The 24547-nt window shown below is 38.1% G+C and overlaps 1 protein-coding gene across 3 annotated transcripts in view; it reads left to right on the plus strand.

Annotated features, from left to right (window-relative positions):
• Positions 1–24547, plus strand: part of WAPL (WAPL cohesin release factor) — a 73349-nt gene that overhangs the window by 37288 nt on the left and 11514 nt on the right. For 2 of the 3 annotated variants that reach the window (XM_080402778.1, XM_080402779.1), the window contains exons 5-10: positions 7152–7247; positions 10425–10577; positions 10828–10964; positions 12947–13058; positions 18401–18628; positions 23662–23773. In XM_080402778.1, the coding sequence (XP_080258904.1) occupies positions 7152–7247; positions 10425–10577; positions 10828–10964; positions 12947–13058; positions 18401–18628; positions 23662–23773 (838 nt within the window). The remainder of the gene's footprint in view (positions 1–7151; positions 7248–10424; positions 10578–10827; positions 10965–12946; positions 13059–18400; positions 18629–23661; positions 23774–24547) is intronic. The other variant, XM_080402780.1, reaches the window with a different exon arrangement.

Here is a 24547-nt window from a genome sequence, read left to right on the forward strand (position 1 = left end):
AAAAACCAATTCTTAATAATTAAGTTAGTAAACAGGATGCTAATCAGGACTGCCAGGTTTTTAGATTAGTCACCTAATTTGAAGAGTTAAGTAGCCACTGTAATTTTACTGGATTGAGTTGGGGCATAACACCTTGAAGCCATCTCAGGGTGAAAGCAAACACCAAGAGTTGGTCTGTTAACTTCCAAGATAATTGTTTGATGCTAATCAAAATTATTTTCTTCCCACTCCTTCATCTTAAACTGTGGTGAAGAAGGGTGTGTTCTGGTAGATGCTGAGCTGAGATCCTTCCACCTGGCACAACTGCTTCCTCATCTGCCCTCCACATGCAGCTGTTGGGTAGAACTGTGGTAGCAACGTTACTGGAAGCACATGTCTTCTCCTGTGCAATGTCAAGAAAGATGTTATCGATTGAGACATAGCTTTGTTCTGCGAAGGGCAGGGGTGCCAACTGCAGCGTGAAGGTAACAGGCAAAGTCCTTGTAGAGGCAAGAGGGACAAATGAAAAATAAGCATGGAAGCACTTCTCCCCTTGTGTGTGCTTTCCAGGAAGTGGAGAAATCAAATTGAGTGGAAAATGTTTAATGTCACAGTGGAAACTTTTTGTGTTTTATAATTCCACCTCCCACTGGTATTAACTCTTAGGCAAGAAGCAAAGATGCATTAAAACATTTTTGAAACCAGATTCTCTCTTGCATCTTCGCATCCCCTCCCGCCCCCATCAGTTGCGTAGTTCCCAGTAATTAACTCAGTGTTTTAGTAATTAGACAGCGCAGGATAACTGTGTAGGATAAATGTTACCTTGCGCAAGGCCTCAGTCCTGCAGAAAGTTCTAAAATGGGAAGAAAGCTGAAAGAGATTAAAATACACCAGTTTCATTTGCCAGTGGGAGCTTAATTTACATGCAGATGAATATGCAAAATTGTCTTCACAGCTCCCATGTACTGTATGAACATGGTTGGTTCACTCAGCTCTGTCTGTGACTTTTTTGTATATTAGATAATAGCATGATGCAACATGAGCACATCTTGAGAGTGTAACAGTTGGTGTTGAGGGCCCGGTGTCCCCATTGCACACGTCTGCAAGTTTGTACTTTGAGTTAGCTTGGTTGTGATCTGCTTTGGGGAATGCCAAGTAAGAGCTTCCATGAGGCAGGTGCTTTCTGCAAGACCACCTTCAAGTTTGGTTTAATTAGAAAGGAATCAGGTAAGTGTCCTCAGAGACTCGGTGATGCAAACCACTGTGTTGTAGCTGAGGGTATCTGGGAGTTTTATTTGAAAAATGTTTCACTGATCCAAATGGAAATGTTTATGTGGGCATGCTCGCCTGCACACTCAGCCTAGCCATATGACCTCTGAAGCTGCATTGCTGTTGCAATTTTGTAAGGCTTTACTGTTAGTAGTTTGATACACTTTGAGTAGATTAGGATTAGCAGGGGAGTGTTGTGGGGGTGTGGGGGCTGTCTCTCCCTTTGTGTAGCAACAAAGAGGGCAGGAATTCTGCCTAACAATTTTTAGCAGGATGTGTTTGTCCTAATACAGTTACTTGTAGGCAGGTACAGGTTTTTCTCTTCTCTTGAAGTGATATGTTCCCAACATTGTGGTGGTATGTCTCAACTATTGTGCCCTGTCCCTTTTAATTAGACTTCACATAGGTTTCAGGCCAAATGAGTAGCCATAACCATATGGCTTCTGCTTCTGAGCTGACCGTTTTTGAGTACACTTACTGTAAGCAGCATACAGAACACGGCTAGCTATTTCTGTTAAAGAATGAATCTCACATTTATCAAACTGTCCGGTTTCTTCAAGATAAATTTTCTTGTTTCACTTGGGTGTTTGACCCATTGTCTTGTTCTGCCCTGTAGGCTTCCTTTTGAGCTTTGAGGAAGAAAAAACATTTTGTAGTTCTTCAGAAGTATGATGCAAGAAAAACTTCAGTGACATTTTCTCCCTCCCCATTCATTGTATTGTCTGCTGCTGATACTCTTTAACCTGGTCTGACTAACAACTTGTTGTCTAGCTATGTGCATGCATAATTTTCTGTGTGTACTGCATTAAATAGTATAGCAGCTCACGATTCAGTGTTCCATTGCACCTAGAGGTCGTTTATTGGCATTAATCTGCTACTGTGATCCAAGTAATGGAGATTTGGTTCCCATTTTGAATGCTGAATAAATTATTTGGTCCAGGTTTGCCTCAGTTTTTTAACTGCTGTTGGAAACTGCTATCTTATCTGGAGTCCAAATTAACTTTTTTTGTGTTATATACACATGGCTCAGCCTGTGCTGAATTGATATTCCATCTTCCTGTTTTGAAGCATAATTTTTTTTCTTTGTTCTGAATGGATGCATATGCATTCCTTGTCAAAAGAAACAGTCCGTTATGAATAGTTCTGTGCTGTACAACGTACTTGTTCCCTTCTTCCCATTCAAAGTGAGACATGCAGGACAGACTAGTGTTCTTAATGGTTATGAATACTGAGTGGTAAATAATAATGTATTTTGGTTTATTGGGCTTTTTTGGAATTTACTTGTAGTTTTGATGAGCATCTGGCTTGTACACAGCATACAGCCTTGCTGAATGCCCTTCAGATATAAAGGATTTCTTCAGATATCAGGATATCTGTTAAAAATACTTTTGGGTTTTCTTTTGCCATTGTCTTCTACCTTGGAATGTGTTCTTGCCTGCAAATAGCTGCTGTCTGTCTTGTTTTGCTAGTATTTTCAGCATGACTCATGTCCCTGGCTCTTAATTTCTGCTATTCTTGTATCTATGAATGGCAGGTAGTGCTGTATCAGTATGTGCAGAGTGCCAGCTCTTGAAAATTTCAGCTTTGAGGCTTTCAGGGATGGGAGGTTAAGCGTGACCCATAGTTTATGCTATTTGGAGATGATCTTATAAAACTGACAGCCCTGTGCATTTTGTGAAATCCTTGGCATTAGTTCTGGGTTTGCATCTCAGTTCACCCCCCAGAACCACGTGCAGAGTCCCCCAGTACAATATGCTTTATACCCTCACTGGAATATTTGCACTCTTCCAGACATCTGTCTGTGTGTAAACAGCTGTCAGTTCTGTACATATGAAAAAAGGAAACTCTTCTGCTATTCAGCAGAAGCTCTTACAGCTGATTAATATTGCAGTACTTACTTGCCTTAAGAACACAGGATTCAAAGGAGTGATGTACTTCCCACTTGCATCTCTTCTAAATTAATCTTGAGAGGAAGAATTCTGAAGGAAAAGTCTCCATTATTTGAATAATCACAAGATTGTCTTGTCTTCAAAAGAAAGTCAGTCAGTTTCTTAAATTACTACTGCTTAAATATCAGTGTTGCTTCTTCAGGGAAGCTTGTTATCACAAGCATTTGAGTTGCCTTAAAAAAAAAAAAAAAAAAAAAAAAAAAACCAAACAAAAACAAAACACCAAACAAACAACCGAAAAACCCCCCAAAAAACATCACCAAAACCAAACAAACCAACCCCTTTGCTTTTGTGCTCAAGCCCTTCTGTAAAGTCTTTGTTCACTAGCATTCATTTGATCTTTGATACTTTTCCTGGCTTGAGTTCTGTCACACAGTAATCTAAAGCAAATCTACACGGTGCTTACTGGATTGATCAGTATTGATGCGGTTTCTTTGCAGTTATTTTGGAAATGCATCTTCTTTTAGTGTTGTGAGGGAAAATACTAAGGTTGCTTTAAGAAATGATTGTAAAGGAGGGCTGTATTTGCCATATCTGTGTCAGTGTCGGTTGTAAGAGAGGCTCCAGAGTCTCCGCATAATGCGTTAGAGCTGATTAGAACATACTTCTTCAGAAAGCAGTGTTGCGTTCTTGCAGGTGTGTGTGGTGGTTAAGCTGCGTGCAGTCAGTGTGAGGCAGGATACCGGACCAGACAGTGGGGATGCTGAGGAGCAGTGGCTCCTGTCTAGTGAAATATTAACTGGGAAGGCACGGAATCACAGGCAGAGTTGCTTTGGTCTGAAAGTAGAAGACATTACGAGGGATAGTGGCTAAACCTAACCTTCCATAGGTATTTGAGGTTTTAAATATATTACCATTTCCAGTTAGGGTTTAGGCTCTGTTACAAGAGAGCTACTAAATGAAGATGTCCTTTCTCAGAACAGGCATTTATTGGTGGCATTACTTGACTCTTACATAAAATGTGTGTTTCTTCTATATTGTACTGGTGGTGCCTAAGGAAACTGTTAAGTGCCTTGTCAGAAAACACTGTGGGATGCCCTGGCTTTTGATTTGTTAAGGGATTAAGGAAAATCAGGGAAGAAAAGCCCATTTTTGACTGTTAAATAAAAAGGATGCCATTTTTGACTCGGGAAGCCTCTGAGCCCAGAGTACTTAGAAGGAATTTGTCTTTATCTGTCTGCCCTGTTGAACTTTCCTACGCATCAGCTGTTGCTCGCTGCTGAAGAAAACACAGTAATGCTGTGTGGACCTTTTGATTATGCTGGCGCAGCTGTTTGTGTCCTTTGTTCTTACTCCATATCGAAGCACTGAACTTGATCTCTGTTATCTGTGCTTCGTTGCTGTATGCGTATGTATGCCACGGAGGTGCTAAATTTTGAAAAGCCAGGACTGCAGGCGCTCCTGTCACATAGTCAGCCAGGGCCTGTCCCCACTGCTGCCTGCCTGAGTTAAGGTGAGCTTGAACACCAGCGTGACCCTGCTCCCCCTGCGCCTGGCGAGGGCTGGCGTTGGTTTGTCGGGGAGCACGAGGCATGAGGAAAAAGGAACACGCGGATGGGGCAGAGGCATGTACCAAGGCAGCAAGTATGGCATGCCCTTCACTTAAAGTTCATAAAAACGGGAGTCCTGCAGCAGCAGAGCCTGCCGTGGTCTGTGCCCCTGGGGCTTCTGCATCGAGCTAAGAGAATGGTGTAAGCCTAGAATCTGGCTGGGTGGGTTGCATCTCCCCACGGGGTGTGCTGAGCCCGACACTGATGTTACAGAGACCTGGAAAGCTTCTGTGCAGCACGTAGCTTCTGGACAGGAAATTCAGGAGTATTAATATATTAGTATCCTTCAAGAAGGAATAGAATACTGTTTGAGGCTGTAACTGAGATTTGGGACTATTAATAAAGAATATCCTATGGTAACAGGACTTCTGGCAGCTGTAATGCAGTACGCTGTTGTCAGAATTATACTAGTTAAGCTTCCCTGCAAGATTTAAAAATAATTGTGCATTGGCTGATACTAACTGATATTACATATATATGTCTACTTGCATGCTGGTTACTTGATAGTGTGTGTTATTTCCTTGAATTATCCTGTATACCAGGATATGGCACGCAGGAACTTAGGCCCTCTCTTCCCACTCTTAACGCGTTTGCTGCTGTTGTTTGTGGAACAGTTGTAATTTAAGACAAAAAAAATGAGTGTCCAGAAAATAGTCAGTGGTTCTTTTCCATTGCAGACATTTGTGAAACATTGTATCTTTCTCAATTTAAAAACCATCTTTGTTACTACCTTGTCCTTCCTTTGTTCATTTCAAACCCTGAGTCGGATTGTGGGTAGGAATCTGCTACTCTGAAATGTATAGGAGAAAAGAGAGTTAAACTTTTAACCATTTTGTCAGTAGTTAACTTTTTTTCAGATAAGAATCTATATGACACAGTCTTCTTATTTGTGAACAGAGACATCATCTCATAACTGTAGCAGCCTGAACTTAAAACTGTTTTCTCAGTTTAACTTTTTGAGCTTGGTGAGACTGTCAGGAAATTTGGGCAAGTTAGTGCTTCTCTTACTTGAGAAAGTTAAAAATGGAAATTATCAAGACCCTTATTTTGGTATTCTTACGTGTGGCTGTGGTGCCTACATGTGGCTGCTGAAGGACTTGGTGTGTCCGTTACCTGAAAATGTATTCTTTGAAAGGGCTCCCTGGGAAAACCATGTGGCCATGGTATGTATGTTGCTGAATGGTACATGAGCACTGCTTTAAAAAATAATTTAAAAATCCAATTAAGTTTCTTACGGCCGCAGCGAAGCTCACTGGGGGGGGGGGGGGAAGAGGCTTTTCTCTTAAATGATTTAGGGCTTGACAGATCTCTTGGGCTTTGAAAACTCAGTAGCTGAGATTTTCATTCTGCTAATGTTCTTTGAAGTTTTGTTAGTCAGGGCTTTCTCTTCTTCTAAAGAATGGAAAGATGCAGCACAGTAGAGTTTTAACAGTAATACAGAAACTCTTGAACATATAAAATCTACTTTCTAGCTTTTGCCATGCCAAAACCTTCTTATACTTGATAGAATGGTATTCGGGCAGTGGCTGGTACTGGTAGGTTTGCTACACGTAGCTCCTCTGTGGGTGGTACTTGAGCCAGTAGTTGATATGTTCTATTCTGACTTAAAATTATTTTAATACAGAATTTCTTAAATTATATTTTTTCCGTGTTGAAAATGTTATATAAGTTCATGTGAGTAGGTTATAGTTACACAGTTCGTACAATATGAAGCAAGCTGGGAAATTGTGACAACTGTAACGATATATTAGTCTAGAATATTATTGTGCAATTAGATTGGAAAACTCAGATGTTAGAAGTATAATTCTGTCTTTGCTTCCTCTGAGAATTATGTTGTATTACCCAAAAATTCAAGGAACAGTAAACTTTGATGCTTTTTGATTTGCCTTGACATGTGTTCGAGCAGAAAGATAAAAAAGGCTTCTTGATTTATTAATATGGATTAAGGCATTTCATTTGAGTGTTGTCTATTCCTCCAAGCATCAAAGTCTATATCAGTTATACATTTTGATTCTAAACTAGTCATATTTTCTACTGACATGGTGTTCACTAACATGTTTTTTTCCCGGTAGCTGTCTGGTTTTGTCTGTAGGCAGGTTGCAGACCTTTTGTCTTTGTATAAATTTAAAAAGTAGAAAAACTGAAGAATTCTTGAAATGCATACACATCCTGTCTTTTGCCATTTGAATGGGTCTGTATGTCTTCAAAACCATCAGATGCATCAGTCTTTCGAGTTTTCTGATACATGCGATACTGAGAAATTGTGTTGCTGGGAATACAGAAGAGGGGGAAGATGAAGCTCATTTTACTTGTTTGGCTACATCATTGCTACCGTAATTTTTGGAGTATATAGTGACTACTGGTAAATTTGCTTAAAAAAATAACATTTATTTTTATCTTTTAGTCTCCCACAAAAGCTGTATATAATGCTAGACACTGGAATCAGCCAGAATCAGAGGCCCTGCCAGCACCGCCGGTTTTGAAAACTCCCAGTGCCCCAGTAAGTAGACTGACTTTTTTTTTCCAAGTTTAGTAAATCTCCTGTTAAGATTCACTGATATTTTTTGAAGCACAAGTTCTTGATACCTGGTAATGTCACAGTAATTCAGAATGAAATCCACTTTGTGATGTGAGCCATTGGGTATTTGATAGGAAAGAAATCGTCAGTGGAAAGACTCCAGAACAGGATCTTCCATATAATTTCAATACACTGATGCAAAAAAATACTTTAATCAAGTTCAATTCCCTAATCTGCTGAAGTTAATATTTCTAACAATGGACTACCATCTTCTGTGAGAACCCCTAGGACTGACTTGCTCGTACCCGTAGAAGTCAGCAAGTTGCAGGTCAAAAAAGAAAAACTTAAAAACAGATAATTTGTTTATTTTTCCTGTGTGGATTGTGAGTTGCTGACGTGAGTCTTTAGACACTATGAAAGAAACAAATTTTTCTGTATACAGCCAGAAATGCTAATATGAACATATCGGCTATAAGCATGTCTACAAAAAGTAGACAAGAGGTGAAAACAGTTCTTAAAGTAACTTGTTCGTTCAAAAATCGGTGATTATTCCAAAGCTTAAGGTGTAATTGTTTTATAACTCTTTTGAGAGCCTGAGAATCCGGGGTCTTGGACTTAAATATGTGTAAAAGCTGTTACTGGTTATGCTAAGAGAGCACTGTACATTGTCGGTAAACTTAATTTCATTTGGTGCCTTGCTTACAGTACTTGCCTGAGAACAGAAGATCAGAAAGTAGATATTTTTGCAGTGATACGTCTTCAGCTGTTGTCACCGGTTTCAGTTTTGGTTGTTGGTGGTTTTTGGGGGTTTTGTTTCTTTTTTAATTCCACCTGTGTGTGTCTTGTTCTGACACCAGCTCCTTTTTGATTTGTGGCTGGTTTTGGTTGTATCATCACAGTATTCTGAACAGCCTTCCTTCATTGTTAACTGGTCTGCCTGGAAAATGATGACTAACTTAAAAATAACCATTACCACTAGTGTTTGAGGAGAGTGCAGAAATTTCAGTCCTGAGTTTCTCCTAATTCCCTTCCTCAATTTAGATTTTGTGTATTTTAACCAAAGCATTTGTTGCTTACCGAGTCTTTATATTAGTACTGATTTTTGTGAAGTACTCTGATAGCTAACTTGACTCAGGCAAAATCTGCCTTTTTCTCAGACAGATTTTGAATATATTCTCTTCAGGCTATGAAAATGTCTGTCTGCGTCATTCATATTCAGGCAAGCCATTTTGTTTTCTGTCCAACTTCTGCTTTGTAACTGGAACCTTCAAAATAATTCAGAAATACGGCAGAGGTTTGACTGAACAAACCAGTTAGGGGAATTCACTTGTATCTGCTCCTCTTGTTATGACGTACATCTGAAGCTAATTCAGTCACTTCTTTTAACCTTGATTTACATGTGTATGATTAAGATTTAAGAGTTACAAAATAAATGAGTCTTGATCTAAATGTCCAGTAATTCCTGCACAGATGGTCCTTCCTCTTTAATTTCTGTAGAAATTTGTTACCTGAAGATCTGCATAAATTTGTCTTAGATTTACAGTGAGAAACCCATGCAAACTGCTTAAGCCAAGTACTCTTTTTTCTTACGGCCTCTGCAAGCTCCCTTGGAATTTGCTTTGAAGGGGAAGCCATTAACCAAGACTTGGATGAGATACTTCAGTAGATCTGCTGTGTTCACAGACTGATAAGATCAGAATCCTCCAGTACCTGCTTTATGTAAACCAGCTTTTCAGCGTGGTTTATTAGCATTTTGCCACTGGAGCTTAAGTGAGCAAATACAGAAGTGCTGCACAGTGATAGAGGCAGCATGTAAAGAAAACTCCATTAGTGGAGCAGGTTGTTTTGGCTTATATTTTCATTTTGACTGTCAGTGTACAAGAATGCTTTCTCTCAGAATATCCCCTGAAGTATGTAACAGTTACATGCAGGCATGGGGGGTGCATCTAGTTCCATTTTTTTCAGTCACACTTTTAAAAAACCTCATTTTTCTAAGCAAGGAAACTTACATTATTTTTTTGTTTGTTTTGGTTGGTTGCATCATCACAGTTTAACATCACATTACCAAAAAAAAAAAAGTACATGAGGGTGAGTAAATGACCACTGGCATTGGCACTTGTACATTTCAAATTGAGCATTTGGAGGTCTTTTTCCTGTGTGCCTTGTTTTCTGTAGCTTGCCTTCACATCTGAATTTGTGCCACAGTAGTAATACGAAGATAAGCTGACACTTAAGCTTATACCAGCCTCAAACTAATACAGAGGAGTAGCTTGAGGAGAAGCTTGTAATACTTGCCTGAGATGGCTGGAAACTTGTCACTAGTTATGCTAGACCTAGCATCAAGGTCTCTACTACCAGCTGTAAGCTCAGAATAGGTTTTGCTGTATATCATGCTATAATATGTTGTTTCCATAATATTAATGACACAAATGTGAATAAGGCTGGTGTACAGAGAATACCATGAATTTACAAGAGCATAACTCGACCTGTTTGAGGCATGCACATTGCTTCTTTTATGGTGCTACAAAATTTCGATAGTTAGTCTTCCACCCATGAATACAGTTTGGAGTATCAGGTTGGAGAGGTTGATTTTCTGTTACCCTAAGTAGGGTAGTGTGCAGTAGCCTCCAGTAGTTACAGATGAGAACAGTAGGCACAGAATTTTTCAGTCGAGGCTGTGCTGAGACAATGACTGCTCAATGCTGTGCTTGTATCCAGACCAGTGTACTTAATGATGGTTCAGTATAGCAACCAACTGGAAGCTCCAGTATAAAGGGGGTGAGATACTTGTAAGTATCAACAAATAATTGTTTTTAAACACTGAACTTGCTTGGTTTACTTAAGCTAAAGCTTAAGGAACCAGTGTAAAGAACTTTTTTCCCTTGTTTTTTAATTTCAGAATTCCACTGGAGCTTCCTGACTACTTTAAACTGGTTTTTGTATTTAAAAATTAATAATTTGTGCCATCTTCTTTTTATTTTTCTTTAAGAGTAGGTACATTATCACAGAGCTTAGGTACATCTTGGTAGTGTAAGGCAAGGACTAAACAGTCCCAAAATGTGAGTTTGACAATTGCACACCTGTACTGTTTCCTGATGTATTTAGTGTATGTTTACATGCTCAAAACATCTGCCCATTTTAGCACTTTCTTATTAATAGGTAAGGCTATCTTCAAAGGAGGCAATTCATAAAGATGATGGAGTTTTTAAGGCTCCTGCACCACCTCCCAAAGTGATAAAAACTGTGACAATACCTACTCAGCCCTACCAAGAGATAGTTACTGCATTGAAATGTAGGAAAGAAGACAAAGAAGTAAGTATTCTTAACACATTTTTAAGATAAAGAATTATTGGTAATCCTAAGTACTGAAGGAACAGTGTCAAAATGAAATTTGGCTTTCCTATTAAAGATAATATTTTTTTATCTAAATAGTTGAATGGCCTTCATTAACTTCTTAATGTTTCCTTGCACTCAAAACTGAATAGATTTTAAACCGTACTTGTTAAGGTTATAATCAATCCTAAGAGCAGCTTAACTAGGTCAAAATATTTGTCTTTTCCAGTTATACACTGTTGTTCAGCATGTAAAGCACTTCAATGATGTAGTGGAATTTGGTGAAAATCAAGAGTTCACAGATGATATTGAGTACTTGCTAAGTGGATTGAAGAGCAATCAGCCCCTAAACACACGTTGCCTTAGGTAAGATATCTTAATGTAAAACACTGAACTTATATTTAAAAGAGGTGTTGAATTAAATATTTGTCAGTGAAGTGACTGTGCTTTAAAATGTTGTTTGAGTGGTTACCTGGCACTTCTTTCATAAAGAAAATAATCATCAAGATGATATGTTGTTTAATAATCAATAGTAGTATGATTAGGAAGATGAAATAGAGAATTGTACAGTAAGAGACAGCTTCAACACGCTTGTTCTCCCGTACAAAAACCATATTTGCTATAAATTAAAAAAGTATTTTTTGATAACTTTTCTTTGCTTAGTGCAGTCTTATGTGTGGTGTCCGTTTTGGTTTGTAATGCAAAATTCAGTTCTAAAATGAAATCTCTAAAACTGGAAAGTTTGCTGGCTATAATCTAGAACTGATGCAATATTGAGATACTGTTTAACTCCAACTGTCTCTTCTCTTCTGTTGATAAATAACACAGCTAGCATCCTATTGTGGCCTCAGTGTTAATTGGGAGCTTCCCTAAGTTGTCTTGAACTACTCATTGCACTCTTAATATTCAGGTTACACATTCTTACAAAATGAGTGTGAAAAATGCAAGTCTTGCTTTGAAAATGTTTATGATGATGGTGTCCATTCCCTGGATATAGAAGTAATTAGAATGATATTCTGTAACCACATAATAATATTTTTTTATTTCTATTAAGCAAAACTAAAATGGTGGAGAAGGAAAAACTTGAATTCACAGAGACAGGGGATGAGGATACTGTACTTTGACATTTGACTGTGGATGAGAAAAATCTTTAATGATTTTAAGAGAGCTGTTTAAAGAATTTATTCTTCGTGTTCCTCAAAAAGTAGCAATGAATATTGTTGCTGGAGTATAAATACAAGAGATTTATTACCCAGTTTGAATGTACAGTATGACAAGAATAAATTAGTACCATAATGACAGTTAAGGAGCATTTTTCGTGCTGAGTGCGCTTAATTTGCTCACGTGGCAAGCTTCCTAAGATCTTAAACTACTTTTTTACTTTCCCAATTTATATCATGGAAAGTAACTTGTATAAACACCATAATTTTTTTTCTTTCAGTTAGCAAATATATTTTTCCAAAGGAAATCTGTGAGTAAGGATAGGAATAGACGTAAAAGAATCAGAAACTGGTAGGTAGGCTCTAACTGGTGCTGTTGTGATTGGAGACAGAAAGGCCACTTGTTCTTTCAACACCATACTACATGAATCTTTTATAATAAGATTCCTCAGTAGTCATTGAAGACTTGATTGCAGAATCACTCCCACATTGCTCCACATTTAAAAGCAATATATTTTTAATAGTCTATATGTTGCCCTGTGCTAGAAATAGCAGACAGCTTGCTAGTAAAACTAGGGGAAGACTTACTTGCACTTTTAAAATAGAACTGTTATGCTGATCACTGATTAGACTAAAGATTTTTTCAGGCTTTTCCTGAAATTTATAGTCTTTCTATCAGCCATAAATGCAGCAATAAATATTGAAAATGTTTAGGTTTTTGTAAAAGTATTGACAGGCATAAGCAGGACTAGTCAGTCAATTAGATAACTGCTAGATAGCGGTGGAAGCTCATGTTTATAATTTCTAATAATGCCTTGATCTGTAAGCTTTCCAGCGCCTCTAAATCAGAGCTTCATGCTTAATCCATGAAAGTTTTACTTTAACTATTTGAAATTATTTCATCTTTTGTTTGAAAGAAGCAAGTTCAGGGTGACCTTTGAAATCCTGTCTTTAGCCAACCTGGAAATAAAGCAGACACGATTTGGTGCTGGTAACCAACTGATGAATAAAATGCTGCCCTGATCACCAGTTACAACTTGCCTTATAACAAGTTTTAGAAGCAACATCCCAACAGGTTCTGTCAGAGTCTGAGGTATATGGTCAATCACATTTTGTAGACTTGTTTGTCTGCCATTTTTGTAAATGTGTTCATTTTAGCTGTTCTAATCCAGAATTAATTTTCTCTAGTGTAATCAGCTTGGCGACAAAGTGCGCCATGCCCAGCTTCCGAATGCATCTGAGAGCACATGGGATGGTAGCCATGGTTTTCAAAACACTGGATGATTCCCAACACCATCAGGTACGGTTACATTGTGTATTTCATCAAAGTTTGATGAAACCAGTCTAGTTTGTATGAATTTTTGTGTACGCACACTCAAGGTCAAGCATCCAGTATAGTGTGCGTTTGGGATCTGTGGCTCCGTTTTAGTAATCTGTAGTGAAATGAAAAATAATAGCACCTGCATTCCAATGACAAATTCCCTTTCCACTGTTTATGTGCTTCTGGGTTTGGAAATTCTTTTAACAGTAACTTAAACTTAAAAAAAAAAACTGTCGGTGCTTTGGATGGCTATTTTATATCTTCTCTTAAGCTTTTTTCAAACAGTTTTATTGTTGTATTTATAATTTCCTTCAAATAAAATACATTTGAAAGGAATCCTTTCTTCTTTACATTTAAAGGTGGCTGTAAGTGCTCATCTCCAGAGCAGCTTGTATGTGATTTACTGCATTTTCTATAGCTGTTGTGGGCCATTTCTCATGTCCTGTGCTGTCTCCTTGAGTAGTGGTGTAATTGCAGTTGTAGGATGCCTTGAGTCTGTGAAGTGTTCTTTGATGAGTCTAGGAAAGGTAAAATGTAACTACTTATAGTAACATGACCCCAGAGTTTAAAACTGGAGCAGTTTGGGTTTTCCTTGTTATCAACTTCACAAGTTCAATTCAGCTATAATAGAAAACACTTCTTGTGGATGATAGTCTTTATTTTTTTCCAGTGGCTGGAAGCCGTTCCTCTGTGGGGTATCCCTTGAGGTTTTGTTACAAAAGCTGAACATAGGAAATGGTGCTTGAAGTGCACAGTAGATATGTATATCCAGTCAGGTTTATTACTTTTATTTAATAGCTCTAGAAGAATGACATGCAATGCAGAAGGAAACTTTTCACCCACAGAAACAGACATCTAAGAGAGGGTATTTGACATCTTGCTGTGGGTGAGGGAGAAAGCTGTAGAGCTTAAAAGTAACTGATTTAGAATAATAGCTTATTTTCCATCTCCTTCAAAAATTAGCAAAGGCTAACTGTAAAACATAGGAACCAGGTTCAATGCATTCATTATTTTGTGTGTCAAAATAGTGCCAAGTGATACTAGAAATAAATACAGTCAAGCTATTTAGGACAGTTGCCACCACTGAGTTGCAGGAGATGTGCAGAGGACAGCTACAGTTCTTTGGAAGGTGTACAAGCTTGCTCGGTATATTTTTGGCTTTTAACAGTTACCATTATTCCTTCATTTTCAAAAGAACTAGCACATAGAGTTCAAAAAGAAATTGCATGCTATTATTAGTGTGCAGTAACAAAAAGCATTGATTATATTCACTGTTTTCAGTATGTTTGATGAAATGTTCTCTTGTCAGGGAAAAATATTGGTAGTTAAAAGTTTTAATATAGTCATGGTGCATTCTTGGTACAGGTTATACAGTATTATAAAATCACTGATATATCAAACTGCTATTAATAAATGCTAAAATATGTGCTCTATTTACTGTCAGTATATGCTTTAACAATTACCTGGCCTGTGTAAGTTTGCTGTCTTTATATACTGCCCTTTCATTCACTAATTATTTCATTAAAATTTTAACTTAATAGAAATTTCTCCACTAAATCTTAGTACAAAGTAACTCTAGAATTATAAACCACACTAGGCTTCACTTGTATGGCTCATATCTATTTAAGATTAATAAGGACTGGGGAAAAAACAATAAAATTATTTCATTAATATTTTCTTTAAAGTATTTTGGAGATGGGAAAACTGCCACAATGAGATTGATAATGGAAACAAATATGTGTGTATACTGCACCCTCGTTGTAGATACAGTGGAACAGACTGACAAAGTACAGGACTTCTACATTTCTGTAAGAATATAAATTAGCAGTTGCAGAGGTATTTTTCTAACCAGCAAGGAAAACACAAAATAACTGGTTAAATTACTGAGCTATGCCCCAAAAAATATTTGTATAAAAATTACTTGTTCTGCTGAATTTTTCTTGTAGATTTGTCTTTAAGCTACAGTTTCAGTTTTTAACTGTCTTTGTCCCTTCAGATGTGGTCTAAAGGTTTTGGAGTATTATTAATGTTTAGAATAAAAACTATATTTTCATTATAGCTGTCAGTAGTTAAAGAAATGTGGTTTTGTAATGTCTTCACCATGTGAATAATTAAAAAAAAAAAAGTGCATTAAATGTAGTGCTCAACACTAGAAAATAGCCATCTGTTCCCACAAGCTGGAGTATAAATAGAACAAGCAAGGCAAGACAAGGATGAGAGTGGGTGTAAATGGTCTGCCGTTATGGAGTATATGTTCAACTAGGATGTTTTCCTGAATTCTGCAAAGTATGGAGTGCAACTCCATAGTTAGATATGGCATAAAATTTCTGGAGCAAATGCTATTTATTTTACTTTTTTCTCCTCTTCGCATTCATTTGGAAGCAGAACATATTTTAGGCATCCTGAGAAATAGAAGGGGGGGGGGGGGGGGAGCCCAACCAGCTTCACTACAGCAATCCATAAGGGTGGGATTTTGAGAGTTTGGTTGTTTGGTTTGGTTTTTCAGGATATTGATCAAAAATGAGTTGTGCTAACAGTTTTCCCCTCGTTCTCAACTCGGAATTCTGTGGATAGTAAGGCTCGAGATTAGCTTTCAGCCAATGTGGTTAACTGTTGTTAATGTTTATAGCAGGTCAGAGCAAAATGTAGGGTTGTCATATTCAAGATTAAACGAACTTGCCTATAGGGACTGAGAAAAAGGAGTTTTAGAAAACCCGTATCACTGGCATGTAGCTGAAGCCGGTTTGTTCCACATTACAAGCACCCTTCACATTGGAGGTCCTTACTTTTGCAACACCGTTATTTTTCTGTTGCACATCAGCATTTGGGGGCTTACTGGCCTGATTGCCTTCTGTAGGCAGTGCTGTTGCACGAACCTAGTTCTTGCTACACATAGCTACTCCACTGCTTTTTGCTTTTCTGGCAGTCCTCCTGCAGCCTGAAACCTTGTGTATAACGTCTTGGGCCCCTGCTTTGGCCCCTCCTGATCACGTTTAAGCATCTTAAAACCTGGGTGGAAGGTCTGAAGAGAAGTGTTGGCACAGCGTATGCAGAGGGAGAGCCCTTACTCCCTGCGTAATAGGAAGTCCGTGAGGCTGCGAGGAAGGGAGCCTGGAGACAAGGCAGGGGCTTGGTGCAGAGGCTTACAAAGTGAGTGCCATTGCCCTTAGCAGGCTTTGGAGTACCTGTAAAGCATTTCTGAGTAGTCATCTAAGAACAGTCTCTTGACTTTTTGGAATGCTTAAATATTTAATAATGCAGCCAAGGTTATAAATTCAGCTGTTTCCTTCTTTTAACTGCTGCATAGTTTGTAGTTGATAGAAACTCCTTTTGGGGCTTAAGCATTTTTTGTTATTATTTTATTTATTTATTTATTATCCAGGAAGCTCACCTGGGTAATACTGATCACTAGAAAATAGTTCTTCATAGATGTTCCTTTATTAGGTCCCACACTGGCTGAACTACGGTTAGCGGGGTAACCTTTTGTTTCTCTGGAATGCGTGTGCTCCTGTGTCCTGTTTTAATAACTACTATTCTGAAAGAACAGGGTTTTCTTCCAGGAACCTGAAATTGCTTGCTTTAAACTTTCTTCAGTATAAACCAGTTGCAAGTACATCCAGGGTAAACGATATCTAAAACTAAAATGATAACATTCCAAGGTTTATTGGAGAAAGTTAATAGAAATTAAGGGGAAAAAATGAATACCTCGTCTATGTAGACGAGCCACATAGATTGCTTTCGGCCTTATATCTGACAAGGCTGGAGCAATGATATTCACAGCTAAGAGATTTTTTTTTTTTTTTCCCCCTCCAACAACCCTGTGTGTCAAAGTTGTAGTCATGAAAGGAGACACAGATTTGGAAGCTCTTGCTTCCCTCCCTCAGCATTCCAAATGCATCTTTGGTGGTTAGTCAGATTAAAGTCTTTATTCACCTGAGGGTTTCCTTGACTCAGGCTCAGACAGGAAGGAGTTCTAACGTAGCTTTTGATAGACTGTCAGCTGCCTAGTCCTGTTTTGGAAATGATGATACTGCTTAGTATGACCAGGTATGATTATTACTTGCTTCTAAAATAAACAGAAGTAGCTAATGATTGCTTTGGTGGCCAGCTGAACTCTAAATAAGATGTTAGTCAGCTGTGACACAGAAGTTCTGCTCTTTCCTGTTGAGCTGTACAACATTCATATCCCAGAATTAGTCTCCATTTTTAATTTATACAGAAAAAACTGAAATAGATGCACGCAGCATGTTGACTATTGAGAATAGAACTTGGGAAGATGCACACGTAAACCCCGCAATGCCCCCCTGGCTCTTTTCCTTCAGATATTGTGAAAGGTTTCTGAAATACCTGAATTTCTGAAATATTGTGCACAGCACAGCTTAATTCCCCATGAACATCTCTCCTCTTCACCGTAACTTGGAGCTCACCTGGATCGATGAGTCTCTTGACACAAGTGCTGTACTTGCCAGCACTAGGGACAGATGGCTTTGCTTTGATCCCTTCACTGTCATTTGTCCCTTCCTGACAGTCACCTTCTGGCTTTGCTTTTCTGGATCCTCATGAAGATGGCATTTAATTCCTTCTTGAAGAAGGATTAAGTATGCTTTAGCTGGGAAGAGGTCCCTATACGCCGATTCTGTGTAAGATAGGGAGGGTCAAGATAATAACACCTACCTGTTCAGGACTGATGGGGACGGGGCGTGGGGGAAGCTGGTTTATACTCTGGCTATTTTCAAGTAGCAGAATTCCCCTGGAAATTAAATGTGTTTATGCTGGAAGGGGTTGGGTAAATTGTTGACTGACAGAGCTGCTTGGCAGAATTGGAACGTATGTCACCAGATTCTCCTTCCCTCCCCCCCCTTCACATGCAGACTGTCCCCATGATCTCTCTATTTTCTGGTGCTGTCACCAGCTTATCCCATTGAACCAGAATGTTCACCTACCTTGCTGTGTACCCTGGGCTGTTTCACTTTGTTCCCATGCTGTCTCCTCTATAATGCTGTTACTGGAGTTACCGTGTCTTACTTTGTCTGCAGCACTGACTCCCTTAAAAGTAGAAAACCCTGCTTTTCTACTAGGTTTTTGTAAATATCCTAAGTGATTTATGTCTCGGTTGTATTGGTTAGGGGAAGGCATTAGTAACTTGCTAGAAGGAATCTGTTTGCAAGAGCAAGTACTCATGCAAGTGCTAATGCAGATTTGAACTTTTCAGGCTTTTTCCTTCGTAAATCTTCATCTTGTTTGTTAAAAATTGTAAAACGTCTGCCTAAGATGATTACTAAATACTGTTGTTTTTTTTTTCTTTTCTCTCCCAACCCAAGAATTTGTCCCTTTGTACAGCAGCTTTAATGTACATTCTGAGTAGAGATCGTTTGAACATGGATTTAGACAGAGCTAGTCTAGATCTGATGATACGGCTTTTGGAATTGGAACAAGATGCTTCTTCTGCCAAGCTGCTCAATGAAAAAGACATGAATAAAATTAAGGAAAAAATTCGGAGACTGTGTGAAACTGTTCACAACAAACATCTTGATCTTGAAAACATCACGGTGGGTATCATGCTTTTATTTGAAAGCCTTGATGGTAGTGGAATGCTTAATAAAGTGGAACTTGTAAACATTATCCTTAATCTCCTATCTCCCAGCTGAGGAGTCATGACACTTTGTCTACCTTCTATGTATATACGACTGCACTGCAAGTATTTTCTTCAAATGTGAAATTTCCTTTCTAAAAGGCTGTCAGTAGGATAAAGCTATGATGTTCTTCAGCTGTCTGATTCACCGTTCACCCCTGCTAAGGGCAGCTAGTTAAAGGTAGCAATTAGTAACAAGAAGCACTTTAAATAACCATGTGTTTAAAGACAACATTTGGATTATTTGACTCTTGTTTCTTTGCTTAAATATTACATGCACATTCCCAAACAATAGGGTATTACTGTGTGTTAAATTGAAAATGTAGTGCAGGTTCTCCCATTAACAGTAAATAAACATCTGTCCTAAAGAAACTGATTTCTCTCTCCCCGAAGTGTGGTGGCAGATCTGTTGATTAGCATAATTGTGGACGCATTTTTTCCTTCCCTTCTCAAACATGTTTGTTTTTTACGAATGTATCTTCAGCTGCAACAGTGTGAGCTGGTTTTGCTTAAAAATAAATTTGGCCATGGTTTGATGCTAGCATCAAGCTAGCTTGAAAAACAAAGGGTAAGTTGCAAGTCTTATTAAAAGAGTACATTTAAAGAATTGATGACAGATTGACTGGATGAGTAGTCATAGATGGCAAAATTAGCACTGTGGTTTTGCTTTCACTATGTTTCAATATAACAGATGTTAGTACGGTCTTAATTTTTGAATGTCTTGTATTATACTACTTATGTTTGAAAGTTTCTTGTTAGGTTTTTGCTGTTTTTCATGTAATAGTTAAACCCAACAGGAGAAGCTTCTGATTTATTGTTTATAAAGTAAGCTTTTTAAGGCTTTATCTCTGCAAATAATGGTCCAACTCCTGCCAGTAATCTGCAGTTAAGATTGTATTCCATCTTAGGTCAGATCAAACGATTATATGCCTTGTTGAGCTGCCATTTTCTTTTGTAATTTTGTGACTTCTGTTGGTTTAGGAAGGGTTTGGTTTGGCTTTTTTCACAAAACTCTAGCTATGGAACAGATAGCTGAGTTGATATGAGAAGTCAGTATTATGTAACAGTAGAAAGAGTTGAATTTGGGGGGAGGAAAATAATAGTATTTTTGGTGTATATTGGTGTAATTCTTAACCTTGGCAATCTGTTCGTGGTGACAAAGGAGAATTGTTTCGAAGTTTCAGGTTTAGGTTTGTTTCCTACAAACCTATGAAATGTGCAGGTAGGGGGCTTGTATTAATTCTCTGGCCTTTGAAATCTACAAAGGAAGAATAAATCTGAGCTTGGTTTTGCTGCTTTCAGTTTATTCTCTAAATTCACATGATACAATATGAAGATACCAACACAGAATGAAATTTGTTCTCTAGGTGGTGATCAGCTAGGGACTGGTATAATCAGCGTCTTATTTCAGCCCTGTTTTGGCACTGAAGACAACTCACATAGCTCACAGTCTGTCAGTGCCAGGATATCTTTTGCACTGTAAAATATAAGACAGCTCCCTTTATTAAGCATGGAACAGCTGGTACAGGTTCCTCATTGCTAAAGCATCCAGCTACACAGACCACTGTCTCCTATTTGAGCTTTTCTCATTTTCATAATCTGAGCTAGCCTGATGATTTATTTTTTTCTATGAATTGTAATTCTGTTCTTGTGTTTTCTTAGGCATGGGTTTTAAAGGGAAAGAATATATTAAAAAGGACTCTGTCTTCTGAAAGTTATCCATGAGTAAAGAGTAATATTATCAGAGGCCATCAGTTTCAGCTGGTTTTTTCTTTCTTTTTTTTTTTCCTGAGGCATTTGTATTTCTTAAAATTTTGTCGAGCTGTTGTAAATGTGTTGAATACTGTAGTACCTCACAGATGGAAACTGGTTCCCTCCCAGCTGCCCCATCTAGAAGCATAGACTATATAGCATTTAGAGAATATGTGCAAGCCAAATGAGATAATTAGGTTGTCTTCCAATTTATGATAGTAGCAATGGTAAGTTGAGACCATAATGAACTTCATATGTGGAAGATAAAGTTGCTTTCACATAGATCTCTGTCATGAGATATAATGAGTAATCTGTTTTGCACTAGATGACAGGCAGAAAATGCTAACAAAAATGCAAATTTTGTGGGGGTAAAGAAAAGATCTGTGCTTTTTCAGACTCAGACGTAGCCACTAAGAAGCAGAAGGATGTTTTGATAACTCCAGTTTGTGCCTAACTGGTTACGCCTCTGTTGTTTTGAATCTTGCATAGATCAGATGAAGATGATCAATACTGCCTAACTCTTCCCTCAAAATGTTATTTGTGTGTGACTGCCTAGATCAGGCTAAATGTTGAGTGCTCGAAACAGGTATTCAAAGGGTTTTGTTTTCTAGACTGCTGTGAACATTAAAATGTAAATCCCGAAATGGAAAAAGACTTTTCCATGGAATGAATTTGTTCCAGGTGTTTTTTTGCTGTCTTAGGAGAAGATAAAACCTGAGGATCTTCTCCTTCACGTTAGCAAATGGCCCTGCCTGTCAGCATAGCCCTGTGAAGCTCACGCTTGCAGCTAGCTCCTCCCTCTTGCATCATAACGAAAACCTTCAGAAGTGACTTTTCTTTTCAGTTGATGAAAGAGGTTATTCTGGTTTTCATTCTCAGCATAAGGCTGAAAGCTTAAGGGACCCACATTTTGAGCCTTTAGTGTTAAAATTTTATAGTAATTGACATAAAAAATGGATAGAATGGATTACTTTTCTCAAAAGCAAAAGGGCTACAAGGTTTGATTAATTTTATTAAAAAACAAACAAAAAAAGAGCCAACAACAACAGCAAAAAATCAAACAAAAAAAACCCCAAAACAACCCTGAAAATTATATCCTTAAGCCCAGTAGTATAAATACTGAATTATTTATAGTTTATAATATTTAGAATAATTCTCAGGGAGTGTTTTTGAAGTGTGTTTCTGCAGTGTTACTGCCCTTTAACAGAAAACGAAGCATCATATTTTAAATATTGTATGGCCTTTGAGCTTTCATGGTGAAGGTAGGAAGTTAACTAAATCTTTTGTAGCCATTCAGATCTCTAAGGAGAGTTTTCAATCAGCTTCTATCAATCTGGCTTACAGTTACACGTGATTTCAGACATCCATGTTAGAATATTTTCAAGCTCAATCTATAAAATTGAAAGGAATCATCTGAAGAGGATGGGAAAGCTATAGAGAGCTAGGGATCTGTCAGACTGCTGTCTTCAGGTTCTCTCGCCTTCTCCCTCAAAACAGTTTCTCGTTTGGCTGGCTTCGGAAAGGGAGTTCTCCATCCATTGCTTAAAATATGCTCATCTCCTTTAGCATTATGTTTTGAGCTTACAGTTTTTGAAATTGTGAGGTTTTGGATCTTGTACCTCCCAGTGATGAGAAGAGAACGCTCTGTAACCAAGTGTGTTTAGTTTCCCCCCGTGGGCAGACTCGATGAGTGTCTGTTGGCAATTAAAGGCAGTTAGCAGTTTCCCGGGTGGTGGAACAGTTGCAGGAGTAATTGCAGCTTTGTCTTTGTTTCCTCAGTGATGGGGAGTTGAGATGATGCTGAGTCAGGGAGGGATGACCGACCTGTTGTAGGTTTGCTGCTGCTGCTGCTTGTGTTCCCTTGTCCCCCACAACACTTTCATGACCCAAGGACATTTTCATTTACGTTGGAGAAATGCTGTTACTCACTATATGCTCATAAGTGACAGCCTGCTACAGAGCTTGCTCCTGAAAAACAGAACTGACTGACTTTGGGTGGTAACTTTTCATCCAGAAGTTTCTTTTTCCAACTTTCTTTTTCTCTTTGGAAGTCAGTATTTTGAAAACCAGGAAAACAGCTGAAGATATTGGGGGGGGGGGGGGGGTGTGTGTGATACAATTTATAACATGGTTTTCCGAGACAATGGGGTGTTTACTGAAGCCTAGTGAGTACTGTTAATCCCAGGAGGTGCTCAGGTTTGAACTGGTATCCTGGAACATGCTGCACAGCTGAGAATAAGCACAGACCTCCCTGAAGCATTACACATCGAGCCTGTCAGGGAAGGAAGATAACTTGAAAGTGGTTAAATTCACTTGGCTTTCATCAGATCTCAGGCCTTTTTCTCTGAGCTTTCGTTGTTGCACCTATGCACCATATATGAGATTATTAAGCTTACAGTAGTTCAGATTTACCTGTGCATTTTCCAGGTGTTACAGAGGTCTATACAGGTCACTTTTGTGTAGGTGTAAATTTATGTGTAAGTATATGTTCTATTATTAAGATTTGCTTCTTATTAGAGGCCTTTGGAAAAACAAGTTACAGTCTTGACTTTATAAATGGTGCTAGTTTTGGTTAAAAACATTGCAGGGTATTAACAAAGATAATCACCTAAAATCCCTTCAGCTTCCATTTGCAGGGGGTAAACTTAACTTGGCTGTTGTTGAGTTTTGATATACATTCCTCTTTTTTTTTTTAAATATATCTGTAAATGTAGTAAGATTTTCTACATTGTTATAGTTTAATTGCTGTCTTCTATGGGTTTGACATTTAAAAACACGAAATACCTATGTTAGAATTAAAAGTATTCTACAAGCAGCAGAGCCAGTGTGTCCAGGAGACAGAGAAGCAGTGTTCACTGTGGCTTTGCTTGTGGTTTTTCCTGCCCGGCTTATTTGACAGTTTCCTTCCTTTATTGTTTCTTCTGATAATAAGAGAAACAGATGAAAGGAGTCTGCTTAGGTTTTCTAAGCTATTAATAAAATCAAGAAATGTTGAAAATGCAGAGTATCTTTTTATCATTACGAAGTATATTGTTGTTACACATATTTTTCAATCTGTGCTCCCTCTGGTGGTTCTTCTACTCAGAACCTACAACTTTGCTTTTTATGGGTTTTATATGACATGTATTTATATGATTTGGTAGATTTGCTACAGCTGCCTGTGATGATATCACTAATTCTGGAACATAACTCTTTCAGACCGGGCATTTGGCAATGGAGACATTACTGTCTCTCACCTCAAAACGAGCTGGGGACTGGTTTAAAGAAGAACTGCGACTTCTAGGTGGTCTTGATCATATTGTAGATAAAGGTATATCGGAGATGCTGCTTTAACAATGTGAAAAATCAGTAATCTTCCTAAGATGTTTGCTTTGCTTATATGTTTTCTGTGGTTAAAAATGGAAACATAAGTATTTTTTCTCAGTAGTATTAAAAACAAAGAGTGCAATTCGATATCGAGTCACTGAGAAACATTAGTGACTGTAATCTGTTGCATGTGGGATTGAAAGTAGTTTTAAGGTTCAACGGAATGTATATAATGATGCATATAATACGTGAGATTAAAAATGGCTTAATCTTAGACAGAATACAGATTACTGTGTTACATAGCTCTGTACATCACACAAATATAGCACACTTACTCTGGAGTAAAATCTCCTTTACAGTCTTCTAGAATTGTTTTCAGGCCTGATTTTTTTCAACTAAATGTCCTGGAGGAAGTCAGCCCTTCAGCAAGAAATGATTTTTTGTTTCCTTATTTTTTAAAGACTTGTCTTGGGTTTTTTTGGATGAACATCTCACAGATAGCAGAAGGGATATTTCTAAAATGAGTTCTTGAGCTGAGTAAAGCTTGGTCTAAAGTAAGCAAAGGGATGAACAAAGGAAGGATTGAAGAGATGAAAGCATTGTACAGTTTCAGACTTGTAAAGTATGGGGAGAGTGCACTTGCTGTATCTTTTTTCTCTTCTACAAAGCAGTGCGTTACAGTTAAGAAACAGTCATGTGCTGTACAATCTCTTCATTGTCAGTAGAAAATAAAATACACAGGTAATTTGTGGTGACAATTGCAAACTTGTAAAGCCAA

This window comes from Falco punctatus (assembly GCF_963210335.1).
Source record: "Falco punctatus genome assembly, chromosome: 9".
Lineage (NCBI taxonomy): Eukaryota > Metazoa > Chordata > Aves > Falconiformes > Falconidae > Falco > Falco punctatus.